Source organism: Crocodylus siamensis, chromosome 3, assembly GCF_052110815.1.
Source record: "Crocodylus siamensis isolate JL-2025a chromosome 3, ASM5211081v1, whole genome shotgun sequence".
NCBI classification, from domain to species: Eukaryota; Metazoa; Chordata; order Crocodylia; family Crocodylidae; genus Crocodylus; species Crocodylus siamensis.
The window spans coordinates 84125734-84150537 of record NC_143397.1 but is presented as its reverse complement, the minus strand read 5'-3'; the positions used below and the strand labels follow the sequence as shown (position 1 = coordinate 84150537).

Genomic DNA, 24804 nt, shown 5'->3' with positions numbered 1-24804 from the left:
TACTAGATTACTGTTTTATGGGAGCTTTTCACTGAGTTGCATTTAAGTATCCAGAGACAAACTGAAATGGAAAAAACATCAAATATTCACCATTGAACATTTCTATAAGTAAAAGGCTTTTATCAAAGCCTATTGCAGTCTGTTATTTTAAACTCACTTGACAACGCATGGCAAAAAGCCTCTTGTGTTTGAAGAAAAACACTGATACAACTCTGACCAAAAGACATTTATCACTGAGTAGCTTTGAACAACAGCAAAAAACTGTTGTATTTACTTCGTAAAACAAACTAAATGCAGCAGATTTACTTTGTCCCATCTTATTTTTTCTGTTATTTTATGGTTTAATCATTAAACAGCTAAAACACACATGAGATTTTAAGTTTGTAGGGTAGTGGCATAGGTCAATTAAAAAAAGTTTCCTGGATGTACTCATATTTAGACGCAGTGATTTGTTGACTGCTTTGATTCTCTTGTGAGTAAGGAATGTTATTGGTTGCTTAGTACAAACTGACCAATAAACTGCCAGATACAAGTTCTTTGGAGAAGATAAGTGTTCATGAATTACCTACTTTAACACAAGGAAATAAGAAGAGTCATTGATCTTATTTAAATCTTTGACTGATATTGTTGAGTGATCTATTTTGCATATGCAGAAAGTTAAATATTATCTTCTGATTCTCATCTTAAGAAATAAGTCGTTTGTTGGCTTACAAGTGGAATCCCCACATAATAATTTTTTTATCATAAAAACCTTCACCAAAAAAATAATTCAGGCTTGACTATCTAGTGTGAATCTGATCTAAACTCATTGGAGGGCTAGATTCACAAACAGGACTTGATTCAGCATTGCAATGCTTAATTCTTCAATTCTCTGACACCTAGTAGAGGAAAAAAGCCTGAGATCTTAATAATAATGCATAGGCACCTAAATCCACATGCAGGGGTCTACCTCAGCTAGCTCCATGTTCCCTGGGGCAAACTTATCCTCTGACACAGCCTTTCTACCCTGTGCTGTTATAGACAAACAGGTAGGCACATAAAACTTACTTCTGCTCAGCTAGCCATTTCAGTTGGATTAGAAATAGGCATTGCCAAATGCAGCGGATCAGCTGTGCCAGGATGTGTGCTGTCACAGCTGATCCACTTCACTGAGCAAAAACCACTTCACCCATTATCCTGTCCATTGATCTTACAGGACAACAGGCAACATGTTTTCCTGGGGCTTGCAAGGCCCAATCCTGTCCAAGGCCCTGGAGCACCTGTCTGGGCTGGGTGGGAATGCAGGCAGCTCTAGGCTGGCTGAGCTATCTGTACATGAAGCAAATAGATGCCAACCACTAAACAGTGATACAAATTAATACCATCTTTGTCACAGCCACAAATTTTAGGCATTTGTGCCACAAATAGGCATACACACAACATACATTTTTTTATGGTGGCACAAAGGTGATAAAAGAAAACATCTGTTTCCACCCTTAGAAATGTTGAAGAGAGGGGTGATGCCTTGCTTTTGTTCATCAAAGTCAGCCCCCAAACACCAGGCTGGAGAAAGGCACCTATAACTTGGCTGAACAGGTCCTGTCCTTGATTTATGTAGCTAAACCGGGCCAGTCCTTTCTCACACAAATGCTGCCAGGAGGAATCTTGCTTTTTCCTAGTAGTCTAGTCATTAGCACACACCGCTGGGGTGAGGGAGATCCATTTCCCATTCCAGATCTGTCTGATTTAGAACAGGAAATTGAACCCAGAGCTCTCACTACTTTAAGAGATCTCTAGCCACAAGATATTTTGAGATAAGTACTTCAAAATCTCCTGCTGATGTGTTCCAGTTTGTATAAATAATTACCTTGATTGGAGCAGGGATTGAATTGGACTCTCATATGCCATATTCCATGATGATCAGGACACTTACAGTTATAGAAATGGTTTTCTTTCCTGTGTAGTGTGATAGTTTAAATAACTGATAGGTAGATCTGTTTCAACAGGAGAAACTGAGAAACACCCACTTCAGTATAATTTATAGCGCAGATGTTAAAGGCACTCCTTAAACAGGTAAGGATTTGGGTGCAAATCTATCTTCCAAAAAAGGCAGAATGGGGATCTGAACCTGGATTTCTTGTGTCCTGGGTGAGCGCTCTAACCACTGGCAGAATGGGTAAAAGGGTATACTGGTACCACATATGCTTCTGCTCACCATGTTTTGTTCAAGACCTAATCTAGTAGGCACTCTCAGAACAAACCTATCAGATTCAGGCCTGCAGGATGAAAGATGTCTAGCTTTTCACTCCCATTGAGTTTAGGTGCTGAACTGCTCAGTGCCTCAGAACATGAATGTTTCTGTACTCGGGCAATAGCAGAAATTCAGATATCTAGGGAATTTTACTGAGGGGGAACCCAAGCACCTGTAGAATTAGGGTTAGGGCAGCACTGGTGGTTTTGAGAAGTTCTCTCTCAGAATCTAAATGTTAAGCATTTATACAATTTCTGAATATATGAATGATCCCAATTCTGATTTTTACTTCTAAAGCCCACATGTTACCTGAATTGCCATCTGAGGTTTGTGGCCGCATCCAAACAAGCATGGCCATGCAGTATGTGGTACCACAGACACATCTGCAGTGCCATATAGTTTCATAGTTTGTAGGGTTGGAAGGGACCTGAGCAGATCATCAAGTCCGACCCCCTGCCATGGCAGGAAAGAGTACTGGGGTCAAACGACCCCAGCAAGGTGTTCGGCTAGCCTCCTCTTAAAGACCCCCAGGGTAGGAGCCAGCACCACTTCTCTTGGAAGTTGGTTCCAGATCCTAGCTGCCCTGACCATGAAGTAGCGCCTCCTGATGTCTAGTATGAATTTACCCTCTGCCAGCTTGTGACCGTTATGCCTGGTCACTCCTGGTAGTGCCTGGGGGAACAGGGACTACCCCAGTGCCTGCTGGTCCCCTCTGACTAGTTTATAACAGGCCACAAGATCCCCCCTCAGCCTTCTCTTTTGGAGGCTGAACAGGTTCAGGTCCCGTATCCTCTCCTTGTAGGGCCTGCCCTGCTGCCCCCGATCATGCGAGTGGCCCTCCTCTGGACCCTCTCCATGCTGTCCACATCCCTCTTGAAGTGTGGTGCCCAGAACTGGACACAGTACTCCAGCTGCGGCCTGACCAGTGCCACATAGAGGGGGAGGATCACCTCCTTGGACCTGCTCGAGATGCATCTGTGGATGCATGACAAGGTGTGGTTGGCCTTCCTGACTGCATCCCCACACAGCCAGCCCATGTTCATCTTGGCATCAATAATGACTCCAAGATCCTTTTCTCCCTCTGTAGGGATAAGAAGGGAGTTCCCCAGCCTGTAGGCATGGTGCTGGTTCTTCCTCCCCAGGTGCATCACCTTGCACTTGTCAGTGTTGAAACCCATCCTATTCTCATCCGCCCACCCCTGTAACCTGTCTAGGTCTGATTGCAGCCTATTCCTCCCTTTTAGCGTGCCCACGTCCCCCCACATCTTAGTGTCTTCAGCAAATTTGAACAGGGTGCTTTTGGCTCCCTGTCCAGGTCATGGGTGAAGATGTTGAACAGCACGGGCCCGAGGACCAAGCCCTGGGGGACCCCACTGCCCACATCCCTCCAGGCTGAAAATGACCCTTCACCACCACGCTCGGGTGCGGCCCTCCAGCCAGTTAGCAACCCACAAGACTAATGGGCCTGACTGTGTAGGTATTGACTCCACAGTCCCCCAGTTTATTAATGAGAACAGGGTGAGAGACAGTGTCGAAGGCCTTCCAAAAGTCCAGGAAGACTATGTCCACTGCTACCCCTGCATCTAAGGATTTGGTGACCTGGTCATAGAAGGCCACCAGGTTGGTCTGACAGGACCTGCCTCTAATGAACCCGTGTTGATTGCCCCTAAGCATAATCTCCCCTGCTGGCCCCTTGTGGACATGTGCCAGGATAATTCTCTCAAAAAGCTTACCCAGGATCGAGGTAAGACTAACTGGCCTATAGTTTCCTGGGTCCTCCTTCCTCCCTTTTTTGAAGATGGGAACCACACTGGCCCTCTTCCAGTCCTCTGGCACCACACCAGAGCACCACGAGTGCTTGTAAAGCTGTGCTAGGGGTCCCGCAATGACCTCAGCCAATTTCCTCAGTACTCTGGGGTGGAGATCGCCTGGACCAGCTGATTTACATACATCTAGTCCCTCCAGAAGTTCCCCGACTAGATCCTCACTGACCCTTGGCCTGGGTACGCCACCCCAGGGACCTGAGAGGGTCCTGGTGGGGGGGGGACTGATCCAGTCCCTGCTCTGGAAAATGGAGGCAAAGAAGTCGTTAAATAGGTTAGCTTTGTTGTCTGGTGTGATGACCAGATTTCCTAGTGTGTCTTGCAGGGGCCCCACTTTACCCGGTACTTTCTTTTTGCCCCCTACCTATTTAAAAAAGGATTTCTTGATATCCTTGATCCAGGTAGCTAGTCTCAGTTCCATCTCCACCTTGGCCTTCCTGACCACTCCCAATAGCCCCGAGCAACTGAGGTGTAGTCCTCCCTGGTGATGGCCCCTCCCTTCCATCGGGTGTACACTTCCCTTTTAGCTAGGAGACGTTCCCGGATGCTTTTGGTGAGCCATGGGGGCTTTTGTGCCCTCCTGCCCCCTTTCATTCGTGTTGGGATTACCTCCCTTTAGGCCTGGAGGATCATCTCCACACATTCAGATGTTCTCCACACTGCAAGGGAGCAGCATGGATTTATTTTTGGCCCTCGGATATCCAGGGGCGAAAAGAAACCTGTGCAAAAAAAATAAAAGTGGGGCAGCACACATGGGGGTAATGTGCTCCACTCAAAACTGGAATCAGGCTGGCCAGAGCCACACTCTGGCTGACAGGGAGGCTTTGAGCAGCAGGAGCCCCCCAGGACCCCAGGCTGCCCTACCTCACCCAGGATAGCTTGCTAGGTGCCACAGGATGCATGACACAGGTGTTACCTGGGGACAACTAGCAGCAACATAATGTGTGCCACTGCTAGTTGTCCCAGGGGAACCAAATGTCCATGCTCATGTGGATGCAGCTTGTGCAGTGCAACAATAGGGGAGCATCATTCCTTTTCATTCTGACTGCAGTTTTGCAGTGTCTGAGCTCTTGGTAAGATGGTTTTACCGTATTAATGACAACTAGATATATAATAATAAATACTAGTGCATCTTGGTTCAGTGAATGAAAAGAAATGACATACTGCATAGGGTAGGTGAGAGCATCCCTGATGGCATTCTGGATGCTCACTATCTACGAAGAGCTGGATGCCTAACTTGAATTGATTGGATTACATATATAGCACCCCATAGGGAGTCCTCCCTGCTGATCTGCCTTGCTGAGTTTGGCACTAGGTGGGTTTGTAGAGACTGGGCATTATGAGAAGGGGGTGGGCATGGAATCATTTTCTCACAGGTCACAGAGCAGTTTCAGAGCCATTATCCCTCCCATTCCTGCTGGCAAGGACTGACAAAGTGCAGTGGCTCTATCTGGTGGCGACTCCCCACACCCTTCAGAATAGAGCTGCAGTTACAAATTGCCCATAATAAAAAGGTATTTGCTCCCAGCAGTTACTTATGACTGCTGCTCATACGGTAAGTTTAGCTTTTTTATAACACGTTTAGGTTTGAGTTTAACATTTTCATCCCATTCCTCCTGTGAGTATGCCTACGATGAGCAATTCCACATGATTCTGCTACAGCCAAAGCAAGAAGTGTAAAATAACAAGCCTACTGAAAACACAGCAATAGCAGCTGAATATAAATTTAGCCCAAGATGCTCAGCACACAGAAGGTAATGGGGAAAGGTAAGAGTGGTAAGATCCATGAGCACATGCTATATTGTGAAGTCAGAGACTTTCAAGATATACCAGGATGCTGGGAGCCTTGCATATAAAGGTGCCAAATGTGTTGATACCTTTACTTAAGTCTTGTGCTTTGGCAGGATTTCTCTACAAGTGTGCAGTATGTTGCAACTTAGTTGTTGTACGGGCAGAGCAAGAGGAGTTCTCCCTTTGTTAAGATACTAAAAAAGATCTGCTTATTTTCTAACATTCCCACCCCACCCCTCCACGCCACAATAAGTCTGAGGCTTACCTGAAAAGCAAAGTTGTCAATTCCATCTGCTTCAGAAAGAGCTGTCTTGTTTTCCTTCAGCTCCATGTGTGTGGCTTGGATCAGAGTGCTTTAGCTGGCTGAGGCACAGGGCAGCTGCGGCAGCATTTAGTTAATCCATTTACAGTATCTATGTCTATTACTTGAAGTTTACCTGGTTGTAACCACTCCCTTGTAGCTCTTATGTCATTCATGGCTCCACCTTCTACGTCTCTTGAAGAAGAATTCCAAAGCCCATTACAATGAAAATGGAGGATTCCTGCAGGCAACAAGAGGAAAATGGTTGAGTGATCCAAAAGGAAAGTATGTCTTTTTGCATTCATTCTCTCAACAGGAGAAAGTGTGCAGTGCATGAAAGTATGCAGTGATTTTGCTTGAGGTACATGGCAGTCCTCCTCATCCGGAGCTTTGAGAAACATCTTCTGTGGGGCTTTTCTAAAAATGTCAGTCCAAGTATAGGGGAAAAAATATGTCACAACTGAGTTACATTGAAATGAATGACTAATAAAAAATATTCAAAAGAGGCAGAGATTGGCGATATTTCAAGCTTGATTTAAAAAAAAAATCAATCAAATTGAGCACGAGGCCATGTGAAGCAATCATTGTGCAGTTGCACATCTTGTTACACGTGCTGCTAATGCAGTTACACTGACAAACTGATACCTGTGCATGCAAGTATCCAGTTAAACAATTTGTTTAATACAGCTTCTGTAGCTGAATTAACTCCTCAATATAAATTCATCTCATTTTTCTAAATTTCCTGTAAGACAGTCCTAATTTCACTTACACTGAAGTTTTACCACTATCACTTCTTTGAAAACAGCAGGAAGTATTGATTTATACCAGCCTGAGATTACAGTTTGGCCTATAATGCTAGTTCTCCAAATATCACAGGGCTGTAGGATGCTCAGCTCCTTTGAAAAAATCAGGCATACCTACTTAGTGCTAAAATTGGTGGGGTTGGTGTTTTTAGTTTTCATATTGAATGGAAAAAACAGAACAGTTTATAAAACAGGAGAACAATACAATTTAAAATGCAACTGGAATATCAACACAAAACAACACCCCCTCCCCCCCCAAATGATTGTCTGTTAAATGCCTGCCTGAATAGAAAGATGTCCAGGCTCAAGAGGGAAGGAATTCCAGAGCTGAAGAGCAACTGCTGATAATGACCTGCCAAATGTTTTCAGGAAGCAGACAAAACATTGATCAAACAAAGCATACAGGACAAGTTTGATGCTTAGGAGACAACATCCGCTCCACCCCCAAAACACTGCTTTATATATAGTAGAGGTCAGGCACTTATATAATATTGCATGATTCTTTGCATAAGTGTTACTGCTATATAGGACAAATTGTGGCCTGAACTGAACTCAGTAAGGGCCACAGTAAATTGAGCATTGAAGGATGATAATGATTTCTAAAATAAAAGGATGGATTTTTGGCAGGCAAGGTTCTTTGGGTAGGTGTGATATTTTTTATTAGATCAACTAAATAGTTGGAAAAAAGGTCTTTGCACATTTTTGTTTTCATTTTTAAGCCCTAGCCTTTAAAATCTGCATTTTTATCTGTTACAGTTTGCCTTGTAAATGGAACAATTGTTTTTGGCCATCTGAATGAAAGTCCATATTTGTGATGTATGTACTATCAAGGAATAAAGAACAGACTGCGTAACAAAACATTGCTGCATATTGACATAATTGCTGGGCCAATGGCTGCCTTCTTATCTGCCTTTCTCCTCCATAAAAAGAGACTATGATGTACATAAATACCCAAATACTTTCAGAGGGGACAAACTAAAAGAAGAAATCTAACAAGTCACTGTGGAGTCTAATATCACTGATGTTAAGATCTTTTCCCTGAATACTGGGGTTAAGCTGAAAGGAACTTTTATGGTGGCAATTATTTGCTGCTGTTCTCTCATCCTCCAACAGCTTCTCTTAAATTTCTTTGGGGAACCTCAACCTTTTCTGACACTTGTCAATTGCCTAATCAGGGACACCAGAAAATGCCAACTGATAGAAGCCTGCTAGATATGTTCATGCTTTTAATGAAAAGAATCTCATTTCTGGATGGTATTTTCTTCTAGTACTAGCAAACCCATGAATCTCTCTCTCTCTTTCTTTCTTAGGTGTGAAATGATCTAGTCCCACTTCTTTTTTCCATGAACAAGGGCATACATTAAACAAAACACACGTACAAAATTTCTGGGAAGTTTTGATGGCAAATGTCAGCCAAGAGACCAAGAACTAAACCATTATGTGTACTTATGCATCTCCAACTGATTTCCTTTCACAGGTCAGCTTAAATCCTTATGACAAACTGGGGATGGGGCATGACAGTGACAGAAGCTTTTCTCCTCCACAGCCACTGCATCTACCAAAGTGTCATCCATTGAAACTGTTTTGAAACTGGGGTGAATAGCTTAATTAATCTGGGATGCCTCCGCCCTGAAACTAAGTCTCAGTCTTCTGTGACAAGTTTGCCACCTAATTTGCAGGCAAAGTCATCCATATCAAAGAGGGCTTGGGGACTCTGCACAAAAATACTGAAGAAGCTTGGTCTTCTCCTGTTTATGTGGATCATTTAAAATTGCTGTGACCCACCAATGTGGAAGACATGGTCGGGGAGAGGGAGCTGATGAGGGTGATCAGTTGTGAACTGGACTTACGCTTATCTAGTCAGCTGGGAGAGACTGGGGCTACTGCTGCTGCGGATTATCAATGCCTTTCTTGGGGAGGGAAGCGTGCTGGGCATTCTTAAGTCTGTGACTGTCTGAATCCTACTCAAGAAATCATTGTTTGATGCTGACCCTCCAGGTAATTATCACATTGTCTCCAACCTCCTGTCTCGGGGAAGGTCACTGAACACAGGGTAACCCAATGGCTCCAGGGATCAGATTCCTAGACCCTCCTCAGCCTGGTTTTCATCTTGGATATAGTATAGAGATTGTGCTTATAGTTATAGTTGATGATCTTTGCCTGGATGTCAACAAGGGAAATTATGTCCTGCTGATTTTACTAGATCTTTCAGCAGGTCACGAGGTACTGATAAAGTGCTTATAGGACACGGTGGGTATTGCTGGGGCCACTCTAAATTGGTTCTGCTCTTTCTTAGCAGGGAGGTCCAAGATGATGGTGATGGCTGAGTGCTTGTCAACTCCTTGGGACCTTTCCTGTTGGATCCCTCAGGGGTCCATCTTGTTGCCACTCCAGTTCAACAGGTATATGAGGTCTCTGGATGAGACTGTACAGAGATACCATCCATATGCTGATGAGACACCGTTCTACCTTTTCCCTCTGACCTTGGCCGTACAGTCTGTCCTTTCCCAGTGCTTGGCTACAGTTGGGGTTTGGAGGCAGGTGAACAACTGAAATGGAATCCAGATAAGACCAAGGTGATGACAGTGGGCAGACAGCTTGCTTTGTGTGAGGTAGGACTGTTTGGTAAACCTATTATTGATGGGGTTCAGAGTCCCCTTGTCACTTAGGTTTTCAACCTTGGAGTGCTCCTGAATCCTCTACTGCATATCTGTGTCTTCAGCTGGCAGCAGTGGCGGGGAGTGCCTTTTATCTGGTGAAAAGGCTGTAACCTTTTCTTTCAGATTCAGATCTGTCCACCATCATCTATGCCTTCCTCACCTCCAGGCTAAACTAATGCAGTGTGCTCTACATAGAGCTCTCCTTGAAGACTATGCAGCAGTTGCAGCTGGTACAGAACTCAATGGCCCACCTTCTTATAGGGATGAGTGGCCAGGAGCATATGATTCCATATGAGTCTGCATTGACTCCCAGTAGCTTTCCAGGTTAAATTCAAAATGCTGGTCTAAGCCCTACCTAAGGGACAGATTCTCTTATGGTTAGGGACCTACCAACATCACAGTGGAAGTTTGCAGTGCTGTGGCAACTTTAATCTTGCTCTTTTTGCCATGTACCTCCCCCTTCCCCTTGCCACTGAGTGGCTGAGAGGCAATTAATTCTGCAGTTTTTACCCTTGGGCTACTCACTGCCAGGGGAGGGGGACCCAGCAAAGAGAGTGAGATTAAAGGTGCTGCTGAGCCATGAACATTCACCGTTATTTAGGTCCATTGCGATCCCCAAGGTCAGCCAATATGCTGAGTCTGCTTGCTGAAAACACATGGTGGGTCATTATCAGCAGTTGCTCTTCAGCTCTGGAACTCTTTCCCTCCCAAGATGCACTACAGCCCCAGCCTGGACATCTTCCTATTTGGGCAGGCATTTAACAGACATTTGTTGAGGAGGGTTGTGTTTTGTGCTGATACTCTAGTTGCCTTTTAAGTTGTTTTGTTCTCCTGTTTTATAAGTTGTTCTGTTCTCTTATTGTAAGCTGCCCTGAGCTTTTGTTGGGAAGGGTGACCTATACAATGAATAAATTAATAATGTATTTTTGAAAGAGGTCATACCCTGCCATTTCAGGTGAAAGCAAAGAAAGCTTCCACTTCTGTTCTTGAATGAATTATCCAGCAAAAACAGGGCAACAGACGACATCAAATCTTAATTTTTTTCTAAAGCGCATATACTTTCTTGTGATAATATGAAGGGGTTGTTATGCTCTCTTTAGCACCTTTCTAAGTTGCCTGCAGCAAATCCACAACTGGTAGTACACTGTCAGAGCTCTATCCATCTCATTGAAGTTATGATAATTACAGCAATTAAGGCAGAGCCCCCCCAAAGCCTGGTGCAAATGGATCTATTATGTAGCTCTGACATTTCCTCTACAAAATGCATCAAAAATGGATTCAATCATTTATACAAGGGAGTGGGTAACAATGACTAAATTATCTGTGAGGGACTATCCATGAGCAATTAACCATTTCACCTTTTTGTCAAAATTATTCTACATGCCATATGAACACACAACAAAGATAGATATTTAAAAATATTTATAGTGAAGAAAAAATAATAAATGATGGGGGTTACAAAATGAAACTACTAGGTGTTAGGGTAGCAATTTGGATATTAGGAAGCACTGAATCTGCAGCTGAATACAAAGGCATGACCTGTGGCCTAGCAAAGTTGCTGACTGCAAGGCAGAATAGGCCAGCCATTTGCTTATGCCAAGTAACCACTTTAACTGTGTCAACCATTTTCTGAGGGAAAAGTAGCAAGTGAATCTGCGTGAGTCTGTTTGCTGTGAACCAGCTACAGTAAGGAACAAGCTACAGTAAGGCCCAAAAAAGGTGGAAGATGGTACAACGAGACAGAAAAACAGACTGAAATGTGGAGAACAACACGTAATTGGTAACAGAATCTGAGATGAACATATGCAAAAAGGTGAATGGTGACTGGTGAAGAAGCCTCCAGAAGCTCCCAGGTTTTAGTCAAAGTCCATCTGTTGACAGAAGAAGAGAAGTCAAGGTCTTAGACATGAGCTCATAGCAAAAATACATGTAAATGAGTGAAATGCATAAGCAGTTCCATGCTAACTGTAGTAGAGTGGGGTCCTAGGGGTGGCCGTGAACTCCCCTAGCGCCCCCTACCATGCCAAGGTGTTATTGAAAGCACCCTCACAATCTCGCCCACCACATCTTTGATATTAATAAAGTTTAAGGGAGGCTGCCCTTAATCCTGTCTGACACGGTGCTCTGATGGGTCTCAGTCTTAGTGCCATCTTGGGTGACTTGGTGCACCCCAGCCTTATGGGCTATGTGTGGCTCCAACTACCCCTATACCATGCCCCAAGCCTTGCAGATGTACCAGACGTTGTCTGGTCAATTTCCTTCTTGGCACCCTCACTGGCGCCCTCCCTAGCTTGTCTTGCGGCCCATGCCCTCCTTGGCTTGTCTCGCCTTTTTGGGGTTTCTCGCCACTGCCCGCACTGGGGCTGGGGTCAGTGTACCTCTGAATGATGTGCCCTCTCTGGCACTGGGGTCCCTACACTACTGTGGAGCCCCTACAAGGCCTCCTCCAACCCTTGTAGCCTCACCTGGTCCTCTGGTGTAACAACAAAACAATAACATAAGCCCCTGGGCTATCGCATAAAATCTAAGCCGCCTGGCTAACTGTCATTCAAATTCCTACCAGGGAATTCTCCACCTGGTATCCATGAACAGAAGCTGCTCATACCATCAGGCTTCTCTGCTCTGCTTGCTCCCGCAGAGCTCCTTCACCCTTGACTACTAGTTGAGAGAAAGCAAGCCCTCACCCTCCTGTCTGGGTCTTATAGTGGTCAGCCCTGCCCCTTCGGGTCGGCTGACTCACCAGGTGTGGGCCCTCAGCACCTCTTGGTTGCCCCCAGCAACCGGCACCTGGGCCCATGCTGCTGCCTTCCAGATAGCAGGCACCTTAGTGCCCTGCTGCACTAATGAAACAGAGGCAGAGCTTGAGATGGGATGAGAAATGGGTGGAACAGAAGGCGGCATGAGGGAGGAGTGAATGGTATAATAAGCATAAACCAAAGTGTATAAATGTAGGATGAACCTATTGTTCGTAGCAGGACCTCATCTCTTATGGAGTGAGGCCCTCGTCCAAAGCGGTCTCCATTCTGAATAAAGCTGTTGTGAGCGATGTGTGCTGGTGTTTGCTCCCTGCTTGCTCTGGTTAATGAGTAACAGGATCCACGAATAACTGGACCGTCATCTCCCTAGTTGTTGGGAGCCACATAGAGTCGGGGTCTAACAGTAGGTAGTAAGGTTAAAGCTAACAAAAGTTTTTTTTTTCCCCCCATACAGCATGTAATTAAAGTGTGGAAGATATTAGATAGTATAGAAGCTGACAATTTAGCCAGATTCAAAAAGTGAACGGACTCTTGGAGGAACGGGGCATCATGGGAGTTAGAGATACAGCCACTTAATCAGAACTTCCTACTAGACCTTAAATGCTGGAGGTTGGAAGCAAGACAGGAACAATGGAAAAAACCATGGTCATACCCTGTTCACTCTGTCCTTCAGCATCCACTCTTCCACTGTGTGACACAGGCTATTGGGCAAGATGGACCTATGGTCTGACCCAATAAATGGCAGCTCTTATTTAGACTGATTATAGGGACACTTGCCTATAACAAATATTTTTATATAAATGAGCTGCAAGGCTAAGAAAATGCTAATTAAAAAAAACTGGAAGCTTTTTATCTTTGTAGAAAAATCCCAGTGTTTCCTTTTCAAATTTCATAGAATCAGAGAAAATTAGGGCTGGAAGGGACCTCAGAAAATCATCTAGTCCAACCCCCTGCTCAAAGCAGGACCGTCCCCAACTAGATCAAAGCCTTGGCTGGGATGTGAAGCTGGGTCTCAGAAACCTCCAAGGATGGAGATTCCACAACCTCTCTGGGTAGCCTGTTCCCGTGTTTTATTACCCTCCTCATAAAGGAGTTTTCTTAATATCTAACCTAAACTTCTCTTGCTGCAACTTGAGACCATTGCTCCTTGTAATTTTTAAAACACCAATATCATTTTAGAAATATCCCTTGAGAAGTCATTTTTCTGTGGCAGGGAACATCTTAGAGTGCATTTATGCCATTTGAATATGTTAAAGTGGAGAATGTCAGATCAGATTAATAAATTTACACCTTTCTCTTAATGTCTTAGAAAGATATCAAGCTGGCTAAAAGACTGACTGTAAAGAGCAGAAACTTTCTTTGTGAGTCTTAATAGGTATAGATAGTTGTAAGGAAAGAAAAAAAGTCCTGCTAGATACTTTTTCCGTCTTAACTCCAAGCTTTGTGCTTTATATAAAAGTTTTACTCTTCCATAGGAGAAAGTAAATGGCAGCTGGGCAACCTTAGTAATTAGTGACAGTACAGATATCCATATCCAGCATCACTTCCAGAAGTGACACAAAAAAATAACACAAGCCTGCTGCTGTCAAGGGAATAAATGACATTAACCACCAAACTCCAATCCCTAGGGACTCTGGAACTTTAGGTAATGTTGCAGCATTCAATTTGCTCTTTAAAGTCTGCTTTGAAATGTAGTCGTTTCACCTGGCTAGACTATTTTGCTAATACAAACCATAATCTTTCTGTGCATGTCTGGTCAATGCATCCAGCATTACCGTCTCATTGTGTAGATGCCATTCAACCTCACAGACAGACACACTTCCTACATCACAGTCTGTAGGAAGTGGAGAGAGGTAGTTAGTCATGCTAATCTAAAGACAGGCGGCAGAAGGCAGGGTACAGATGCACATTATACACCCACTAAGTCAGAGATGCACAAGCTTTCGTGAGTCAGAGCTTACTTCATCAAACACTATGAAAAGCTATGGAAAGGTGAGAACAGACATTGCCTTAATTTTTTTTACGGCAGCACAAAGGTGAAACAAACAGATGTTCATACCCCTGTGATACCACAAATCCCCAAAATCTGTGGCTGTGAAAACATGGCAATAGGTTGTGCTGCTTTATTGTGACAGACATCTGGTTGCTTGGTGGTGGGAAAGTGCAGGAAGCCAGAACTGCCCATGCCCTCCACTTGCCCTGGGTAGTTCTCCACATGCTTGAAGGGCCTGATCCTGCACACCCCGGGATTTCCTGGGCAGCTTCAGGCCTCTCAAGCATGTAGAGCATTTGCTCAGCTTTCCCCTCTTACTGGATGCATCTATCTGAGATGTTTACTGTGGAGCTGACTAATTAGCTCCACCTTAGTAATTAGTAAATGTCTCACAAATGCAGCCCTATTAGGCCACAGCACACCAATTAACACCAACTAGTTTAGTATTTGTAAATACAAGTACTATCCTACTGCGGAGTTCTTTAGTGCTCAACAACACATGTGTAGATGCTGACCTGACCGGCTGGGGCATGAGAGCAGGGCTGTCCTTAGGTGGGGGGACTGTCCCAGGCCCCGCACTTTGGCAGGTCCTACAGAGCCGGGCTGGCTTCGTGTCCAGTTGCTTGCCACCCTCTCCCCTGCCATCATGTCCAGGTCCTGCCCAGGCCAATTCACCATGGGCCCTGTGCTCTACTATGATCATTTCTGCATGAGAGTGGTTCAGTGCAGGGGCTGCCTACCAGCTTGCCCTACAATGAAACACACTTGTGCCCCAGCCAGCTTGTCCATGGCACGTTGAGGCAGGTCAGAGCAGCCCTGGGTTGGCAGGCTGACACCCTGGGTTGTCTGCCAGCTGGGGCTGCTCCGACCCAGCTCAACATGCATTGGTCCTGGGTGTATATTCACATGCAGTGCCCAGGAGGAAAACTCCAGCACAGTGTGTGCCAGTGTTTATTGCTGCATATTAATTCTATGTGTAGATGAGCCCACAAGGATGCATCCCTGGGAATTGTGGTGCACATCCCAGTAAGCAGAAAAAGCCGGGGTTTCTCCGCTTATGAAATGCACCTCCAAGATCTCCTGGCTGTGTCATCATAAGTAAGGAAAGCATGGGGTTTCCTGCTTAAGGGGACATGTTGGGGAGATCATAGGAGTGCATCCAAGCAGGAAACTGGCTTTTATGGAGATGCAGCTCTGGGAGGCACAGAAGCTGGGGAATTCCTGGAACCTCATTTTTCCATGCTGGGACCTATGCTAGGTCCTATGCCAACCTGTATCAGCATGGGGTGACATGAGAGCTGGGAATTTCCCAGCTCCTGCCCTGCTCCATGTGAAACAGATTGGTGTGGGACATGGCAAAGAGGTGTGGTACAGGGAGAAAACTGGGGAATTCCCAGCACCTTATGCTTCCATGCTGGGCCCTGCACCTCCTGCCCTTCCTTGCCAGGACCTGTACAGACCTATATTTCACCCAGAAGGACAGGTCAGTGCAGGTCCCAGCAAGAAGGTGTGGGGAAGTAAGGTAGGTGGAGAAATGTGGGACAAGGTGCAACATGTGTTTTGCCCAGTAAAATAGATCAGCTCTGGTGGCATTCCTTCCCATGTGTCCATACAATAATGCACCTTAGGTATATCAGGGGGAAAAGAGGGCAGCTGTAGTGGAGACAGACTTCAAGGTCTGTCATAAGCAGATTGGCATACAGGGCGGGGCTATATGTGCTCCATGCCAGTGCTGTTTGTGTTAGGTATTGGGAATCCTCAAATCTGAAATAGAACATGGTGAAACAGAAAAAGTGTTATCTGGAGCCTTCGCTGTACACCAGCATTCCCTATGAGGACAAGTTACAAGAACGTTATCCCCAAGAAGGACACTGCTTTGATCCTTTTAATTCTATCAGAATAAAATATTTGCCAATGTTGCTAGAGAAAAAAAAAAATCACCCCAGGCAGTCACTGGAGGGTGCATTAAAGGGTGTAATATGAGAAGAATGAACTTCAAGGATTCCCAGCAGCCTTTTCTGCCCAAAATTGTTATAATTTCTGGATTATCCATAGAAGCGGGAAAAAAATAAATGACTTGATTATGTCTATGAGAGCAAATAATACACATCAAGTTGTTCTTTGATGGTATGGTCTCATGTCTTTCATTGGAAATATTTCCTTTTTTCCCCCCTTTCAAATCCACTAATATCATAATTTGTTTCTTTCATAAGAACTGAACTGATCTACCTGAAAATATTACAACTCTTTACTTGCAATATGAATTTAAGTTCTTTAGAAAGAATGTACTTTGCACCCAAATGCTAATTTTAATGAATTACAAAAGCTTCTAGGAACAAATTCTAATGGGCAAAGTTGAGGGAAGTTGCTTCGGGGAGCAAAGAGAGATAAGCAACTACTGGGAAATTCAAACATTTCCCAAAAGACAGGTCACAGAAAGAAGACCCAGGATGAGAAAAGTACTGCTTCAGGACTGTTCACACCATTTAAATGCTAGGGCCTGACCACCAGTACATCCTCAGGGAAAATGTTTGCTTTGCATGTATTGGGCTGTGGAGAGGACAACTCCAAAAAAGTATTAGTACCAAACAAACCTTGCTTTAATAAGTCAATTAATCTGTACAATGCATGAAAGCAAAACCTAGATACATTCCTCAGGAACAGTTCCAGAAAAGGTGTGACCCAAAGAAATGAATACTTGAAAGGACAGCTGTTGACATGTGCTCCAGCTGATCACAGTTGTCAGATAAGAGGAGTTGTCACTAAAGACCAGATCAAAAGGTCACTTGGTCAGTGTAACTATTTGAATGGATACGTGTTTGTTCTTTTCAGTGGCTAAAATAACCCCTAGGCATTTTGGGAATTTCTTGAATATGACTAGCTCTGACTCCTGTCACTCTGTTCCTGGATTTCCAACATTTCATTTATTTTTTTAACAGAATACAGTCGAAGAATTGTATCAACATGCTTCATGAATGCTGTAATATATGACTAGGCATATACACAGGCTAGTGTTTTGTTTATGAAAGTGATTTACTGCTTAGCAAGAGGAAACTCATTCCTTTTGCAAACGGCCAGCACAATCCCAAAGCACCGCTTAAACCCTCAAGATACTACATAAATAAGTAGTTAAAGGGTGTATGCAACTTGTGCTGCTTCCCTGCAGAACCAGGGAGTTTCCCCCTAAACCAACAGTTTCTTTTATAAAAACAATAAAACTATTTAATGACACTTTGCAGGAAGATGAAGGCTCTAACATGATTTAAATATCCCCACACATATATTCCTTGTATGAGTTATTAGCACTTGCACTTGATTTGACTGTACAGCGTACTTTCCTTTTGAAGCGCTTTTAAAATAGAATTGACGTAGTCATAAAAAGCTAATGCAGACTCAGTGCAACATAATCTCAGGCTACACCCCCTGGATAATACTGACATGCAGCGTCCTCAGTGCAAAGAGTAAATGTTTCACTTGAGGTTAAGTATTTGCAAAGTAAGCTATTGCTTTAGCCCAAGAGGAAGAAACTGGAAGAACCAGAAAATCCTGAGAACAGCTAGATGCTAGTCTGTCAGGAACAGATGTACAGGTATAGACGTTCCCAGGTAAATCCCTTCAATATTATTATCGTTTCCTTGATGCTATTAACAATACACTCTTGTGTTAGGAACTGTATAAATGCACGGAAGCTAACAAGCAAGAGAGCCATCTAGAGCCCATAAGGTATGTACACAATGCAGTGCCATGCAGAGATACCGGAGTGAGCTCTAAACAGTGTACAGATACAGTGACCCAAACTAGCATCTCAGTACAGTAAATTAACCTGGGCAATGCTCCACCCTGCTTCAGCTATTTTGCTTCCAGTATCCAAGGCATCTCGGACAGGTTGGTATCTCTGCAACAATACTACATCAAGCCATGCAGACACATCCTCAGTTACCTGTAGCCCAATTCCAAGTTCAGCGAAGCTAGCAGGAGATTTGCAGCCAAATTCAAGCAAGTAGATCAGATGCTTTTTTTTAGCAACTATGACGGTCTCTCCACTGTTATGTAGACAGACGGTATTGTGCCCATCACTTCTTTTGTATAGCATCACTTAGATAAACTGTGTCTTCAAGGTAACAGATGACTAGATTGTGCTTCAGTCGAATGTACCCGGGCACAGCATAGGGCCTCCTTATCTTATCTTGAACTCTTTTTTGTTCAGCCTTGCCAGGTCTCAAGTCTGGATGCAGAATAATTCAGGAGAGCACCCTGTAAGCAAGGAGGTGCTGAGGATTAGAGAGTGTGCTCCATTCTTCACACTCGCTAGCTAGAGCAGCTGACAAGGCTTACAGGTAGAAAGGGAATGGCACCCTTTCAAGGGCTGCAACCATTTCAGCCTCTCCCCCTTCCCCCCCTCCCCTGCTTTTTCCCCATGCTACAGAACAAGAGAGCAGGAATTATGAATTAATCTGGGCGGAGCTTAAAGGGTCATTTAACTAATCATTTTTTTTTTTTTAATACACGATTTACCCAGGAAGAGCCACAGAATCATTAGCACTGAATTACACACTCTCTAATGCCACCATGTACACAACAGCATGGCAAAATCCTTCCTTAGGTATGTTACAAGACAGGTGCCATGCCTTTAAAGCAGATTAGGCAAATACTGTAGTTTGAACTGGCAGACAGTAACAACATACTTCCAGTAAGGATCAAGTATTCAAGCAATAAATCTCTGTGATGCAACTATCCCAGTTACAAAGATTTGGGCTAAATGCTTCCTCAGTGAGCTTTCTTAGCTGTACCAGAAACAAACTAGTACCTCTGTGGTGGATGTAAACCCATGACTGAGCAATGCTTGGCTCCACTTGAAAAGGGCTTTTCTATACAGCTGGATTTAGAGTTAGGTAAAAAAAACCAACAAGAAAACCTTACAAAAGCCCCACTTTTCTTCTGAGGAAAGTTCCCTCCCAGCTACTATAATTGCTAAGTACTTGTTCTCAAGTCAATTTCTGCTTTCCACACAGTACATTTAAATTCCAGAATATATTTTAGTAAGCCCTGACCTCTTACAACATGTATATTTATATACATATTGACCGACTCCAAGGATAAGAGCAATAAAATATTATTATCAGAGGAGAAAAATAATTCCTCAGGTTGTGAAATACCGCACAGAGGGAGGACGATATATATATTTAAGATGAAGTGATAGGTCTTATGTTTTTTTTACTGCCATTGCCTGGTGAGACTCTTGGCATTAATGCCCCTGTGAGTGGATGCAATGGAGTTTGTGGGCTCAATCCCCTGTGCTATTGGAACATGAGTACAGAGAGGTAGACAACTGCATTAGTCTGAATCAGTCTCTAAGGTGGCAACCTGTCCTGGCTTAATCATGTGACCAATATATCTTATGAGGGGAAAGGGGACACAGATGACTTAACATCCCCTAGATCTTGAGATTGGTTCTGGGCTACTTTGGCCCCCAGAATTTTTTTGAACAGCTATGTTCATCTATCTGGCCCAAGGCAGTGCCATGCTAAAACATGCCATACCTACGCCATGCGTGCTAGCTCCTGAACTGAAAGCAGCATAGATGCACTGCTGCACACATGTTCCTCTCAGGGCAAGTCTATACTGCTTAGTTATGATGCCAGGAAGGGCTGTATTGGCATGTGCTGTCCCGCTATACCTGCAGGGCCTTTGTGTGGTGCTTGCATATATGCCAACAAGCTATGGGTATCAGCTAAGACATTTCTGATTCAGAAAATTGTGTGTGTGCAGTACATGCATTACATCTCAGCATAGTACAGCCTGGGATTGTAACCAAACAATTTAGACACACCCTTAGGGTTCAGCAGAGGCAGAGCAAGTTAACACCTGCAAAGAGTCATTATAATGCAGCTACACAGGTTCTGGTTTGGGAACTAAAAAATGTCCAGAGCAGGCACAGCCCACCTCAGCACAATACTGAGCCATATAGATACACTTTACTGTGTACCTGGCAACCAAGGCCCCCAGGCTGTCATTCGGCCAGTTGGAGCAAAACAGCAATTGCTGCTTTTGCAGGACCTTCTCTTTCAAGAAGCTTTCCCATGGACATTATAATATTTTTTAACTAATATTTTTAAACTGTCTAAACAGGTAAAATATACATGTGTGTGTGCACGTGCGTATACACACACACACTTGTATGTACACACACACACACACACACACACCCTCCCCCCCTTTCTCAAGGCAAGTAGCTAACAATAGAAGAAAAGAAGGAACACCACACGTTATAAATTGCATGCTGGTCTGATCTACCTGGAAAGTACTTAGGTTGGTGGTTCTCAACTGGGATGCTTCAGCAGGGGTGCCACCACCACTGCAACCAGGTAAGAGTCCCATATGTATTTTGTGCACAGCCAGTCGTAAGTCCTAGTCTACTTGTCCTGCTTCTTTCCCTTCAGACTTCTCTCAAAAGTAGAGGTGTATGGGACAGTTTGACCTGTTTTTGGGAGACACCTAGCAGGGACTGACTGAAAAGGGCTGTGGAAAGAGCCCTCAGCCATTCCCAGTTTGGCTGTGCACAAGGAATGTGAGACACTTTTACGTGAGGGTGGCAGTACCTGCTTGAGAAACAGGTAAGTTGAAGCAACACCAAACATGCTTCTCAACTGGGGATGCTGCCAAACTCAGAACATTTATGGAGGGGTGGCCTGACTCCGAAAAGTTTGAAAACTACCAAAATTTAGGTATTCTGGAAACTGATGAGACAAAACCCTAAGCCAGTGGTGTTCAGCTGGTGGCCTGCAGGAACATGCAGCTCCCAGGCTCCCAGTCACCTGCTGTTGCCCTTATCACTCCCTTATCACTACAGCAGCTGCTGGGGGCTCGAGGGTCCTTCTCCCTCCTACAGCTTCTACTGCACGTCCCTGCCCCAGGGGCTAGGGCGGTGCAGCATGGTATACATAGCACAGTGTGAAGTGCTGAGGTAGGCAGGGGCTCAGGAGCACTGTATGGTGTGATGCAGGGGGGGAGCCCACAGATGGACAGCCAAAGGCAACACAGGTGCTACGTGTGGTACAGTAGAGGGAGGAGGACCTGCCATGCAGCCAGGGGGAAGCAGCCATGTATGTGCGGTGTAGCAGGTGGGTGGAGACCCCACATGCACATGTTGAGGAGTCTGGGGACCTCTGGCCCCTGCTGGTGCAGGTGACATCACAACATGTGGCCCCCAATCTGCTGTGCAGCTTTGTGCTCTATTTTGTGCTCCCTGTCTGCTCTCCTACTCTGCTTTCTGTTCCCTGTTCTAACTGCTGTTGCTGTACTGCCTGTCCCCTTCCTGATCTGCTGCATAACACATGGAAGCCGCCAGTGGCACACATGCTGATGGTTGATCACCTTATGTTAGACAGTGCTCAGCAATTCCTTTAAAAATTCATGCATGTTGGCCTGCATTAAAACTTAGCGCTGGCTAAATGAGGATAAGCGACATAAGACCTCTTGGAAGAAGAGGAAGAGGAAACTGAAATCAAAACCCTCATATAGCTCATTTCCGAATCTAAATCCTAGGTTCTGTGCACAGTGCATTGCATCTGGCAAGACTAAGACACCATGTAGAACAAGTGCTTAGTTGAGAAACTGAATTATTTACCGGGAGGCAGAATAAAAGTAAAGAAATCACTAAAAAGCCTGCTAGAAAGATAACCATGCAGATGAACAGGATGTTCTTTTAAAGATGAACTCTGGCACAGAACATAATGTAACAACAGAAGTGATGTGCCAGAAAGCTAGCAAATGCTGTTTAGTATAATCAGAAACTTATTTCATGTGGAGGTCACTAAGTAAATACAACTGTTTCTCTCCTTCAGGGAAAATATAATCTACCACTGAATTCTTCTCTCAACCCATTGTTAGCTTTGGACTTTCCTGAGGCGAACAAAGTCTCTGTTGACACACTCCCAAGCTACTAGTTGCAACTCATGCAGGAGTCATCTACCTGGGAAAGCTGATTCTTCAGATCATATGTAGGCACCCATAACTGGGAAGCTAAAATTCATAATGCATCTTTGTTCCTGACTTGCTATCTAACTCCTCCAGGGACAGCTCTAATTATTCATGATGGATTATTCATTTTACACAGCTTTATACTTAAGTACTTAAACATATTTCGAAATTCCAGTGGAAGCAAATTATCTTCCAAAGCTGCCTAAACCAGCTGTAGACAAGATTAATTGTTAGTCAGCATTGAACTGTAATGGGTAGGAATCACATTACAGCTGTAATAGTGATTGATGTAGAAAAAAATGTATATTATAGTTCATTTATTTTTCACCTCCTACCCCACAGAAACAAACTTTAAGCAATTATTTAGTTCTAATGCATTGGAGTAATAATCTGGAGGGTTTGGGCCAAATTCTGCTTTCACCTCCACTGGTATAAACCTAGAGGCATATCACTAAAATGATAGATTTACTGTCCATTTTCTCTGGTGCCAATTGCTAATTTTAGTCTGTGCATCTGTGCACTAGGGTAGCCATCATAGAGAACAGTTCAGCTGTCCTCTCCTCCGTTGATATGAAACCCGACGCCTTTATGCCCTCTATTTTTTCTCCTGAAAAATAGAGGGCATAAAGGCATCAGGTTTTGTATCAATGGAGGACAAAGGACAAAGTAGCAGAAAACCGAAATGTCCTCTATGATGGACACCATTGTGTATACAAGCATGCTTTGTTTCAGTTAGGGGCGCATCCAGACGACCCAGCATATGCTTCTTGTAGCATCTCAGATCCCTTTGAGATACTGCAAGAGGCACATGCAGGAATAAGAAAATGTTCCCCGAGCTGCAAGTTTGCAAAATTACACCCCAGGTCAAAAAACCTGCACAGAAAAAAAGCAGAGCAGGGCAGAGTCTGGGACCATGCCCCGAGGCAACCGGAGACTGGGTCCTCCAGAGAGATGCTCTGGCTGCCAGAGTGTCTCTATGGTTAGCCATCGCCCTGGTGCTGAAGCATGCCAGCAGCAGGGAGCTGGACCCAGGCTCCACTGCCAGTAAGTAAGGGGTCGGGGGGCTGGAGGAGGGGACCATGGGGGGGACCTCTGCTGGCCCCACCTGCTTCCCCAGCCCCCTGATCACTTCCCTGCCCAGGCCCATCCCCTGCCTGCCCTGAGCCCCCCATATCTCTTTCCTGCCCAGCCCCATCCCCAGCCCCCCCACCCCCAAGCCCTGCCCGCCCCCCCCACCCCCTAGCATCACGGGAGAAAAACAACAGCAAAAAATCCTCGGCACTTACCAGCAGTTCCAGCTGCCGTCTGAGTCACTGGGGCCCTGCCTGCACAGTGCAGGGCCGGGTGACAGCCCCAGCCCGCTGCCCAGGGGGGACTCTGCCCCTGCTCCTGGGGTGAGTAGAGGCTTTGAAAAAAAAAAAAGTGTTGAAGGCTGGGGTTGGGGGGCAGCCATGGGGGAAATGGGGCCAGGGGAGGCAGCAATCTGGAGGGCCAGGGGAGCAGGTGTGGGGTGAGACATGTGGGTCCTGCAGGGGGGGCCATGGCCCCTGTTGGGTGGCAGCAAAACATATATTCATGAAACATGCATTCAGAATTCACTTTATTATTATCATAGAGACAGTACTAGTCTTCCAAATTGCTTTAATGCTGTAGATATAATCAATAAAACATTGCCCAACTAATTGCTCTCTTTCTGTTGCTCTCTCTCTCTCTATAGTGGTCTTTTGTTTTAATTGTGGATGAACATGGATTTGGGGGTATTTTACAGAGTGACTCCAAGATTTTTTTTATCAGGGATTTTTCAGTTTTCCAACAGGGAACATCAGAATTCCTGCTAGGGAGGCCAGTAGCAGGACCCTGCTTGCTCAGAGCTGGCACCTGGGACCCAGCTGGAAATGGGGCGAGAAGGACATGCTTTGACAATTCAGAGCAGGTTACCACACCCAGAACATCTTCCGGGAGATAGCTGCCCAGATGGCTGGGCAGGGGGCACATGTTGCAGTAGTGCTGCACGCATGGCCCACTGGCAGCTGGCCCAGAGGGGCACATGCCTCTACTGGCTGTGTAGTCCCTGTCCAGGTCTGGCAGGTGCGCAGCAGGTCACAGCCAGGCAGCAGCCCCCACTGCCAGACTCCTGCATTAAGTAGACAGTGCAGGGAATTCTCAGGGCTGTTTCAGCAGTCCAGCTGGCACAAGGGATAGTGTCCCCAGGTACCAATTGGCTGGGACCCAGAAGCTCCTGAGATTGAGTAGCCCTGAGCTACTTGCCAGGGCAACATTTTGTACTGCTGGGGCCAGGACAGGGCAGCTTTTTATACTGCTGGGGCCAGGACAGGTTCTGGCCCTGGGCTCTAGCTCCCCCTGGCTGCAGATCTGGGAGGAGCCGGGCAGGGTTATTTTGCTTCAACTGGCACAATTTGCTCCTCACCGAAGTGCATGTGTATTGAGGGAAAAAGCCCTGGCTCAA

General features: G+C 45.0%; 1 protein-coding gene across 2 annotated transcripts in view; it reads right to left on the bottom strand.

Moving 5' to 3' along the window:
• SLC28A3 (solute carrier family 28 member 3) overlaps positions 1–24804 on the bottom strand; it is a 98093-nt gene that overhangs the window by 71908 nt on the left and 1381 nt on the right. For both annotated transcript variants that reach the window (XR_016441262.1, XM_090038646.1), the window contains exons 2-4: positions 23624–23742; positions 18298–18611; positions 6110–6386 (exon numbers count right to left, since the gene is read on the bottom strand). Coding sequence is in view for 1 of the 2 variants with exons in the window: in XM_090038646.1 (XP_089894772.1) it covers positions 6110–6175 (66 nt within the window). In the remaining variant the exon portion in view is untranslated. The remainder of the gene's footprint in view (positions 1–6109; positions 6387–18297; positions 18612–23623; positions 23743–24804) is intronic.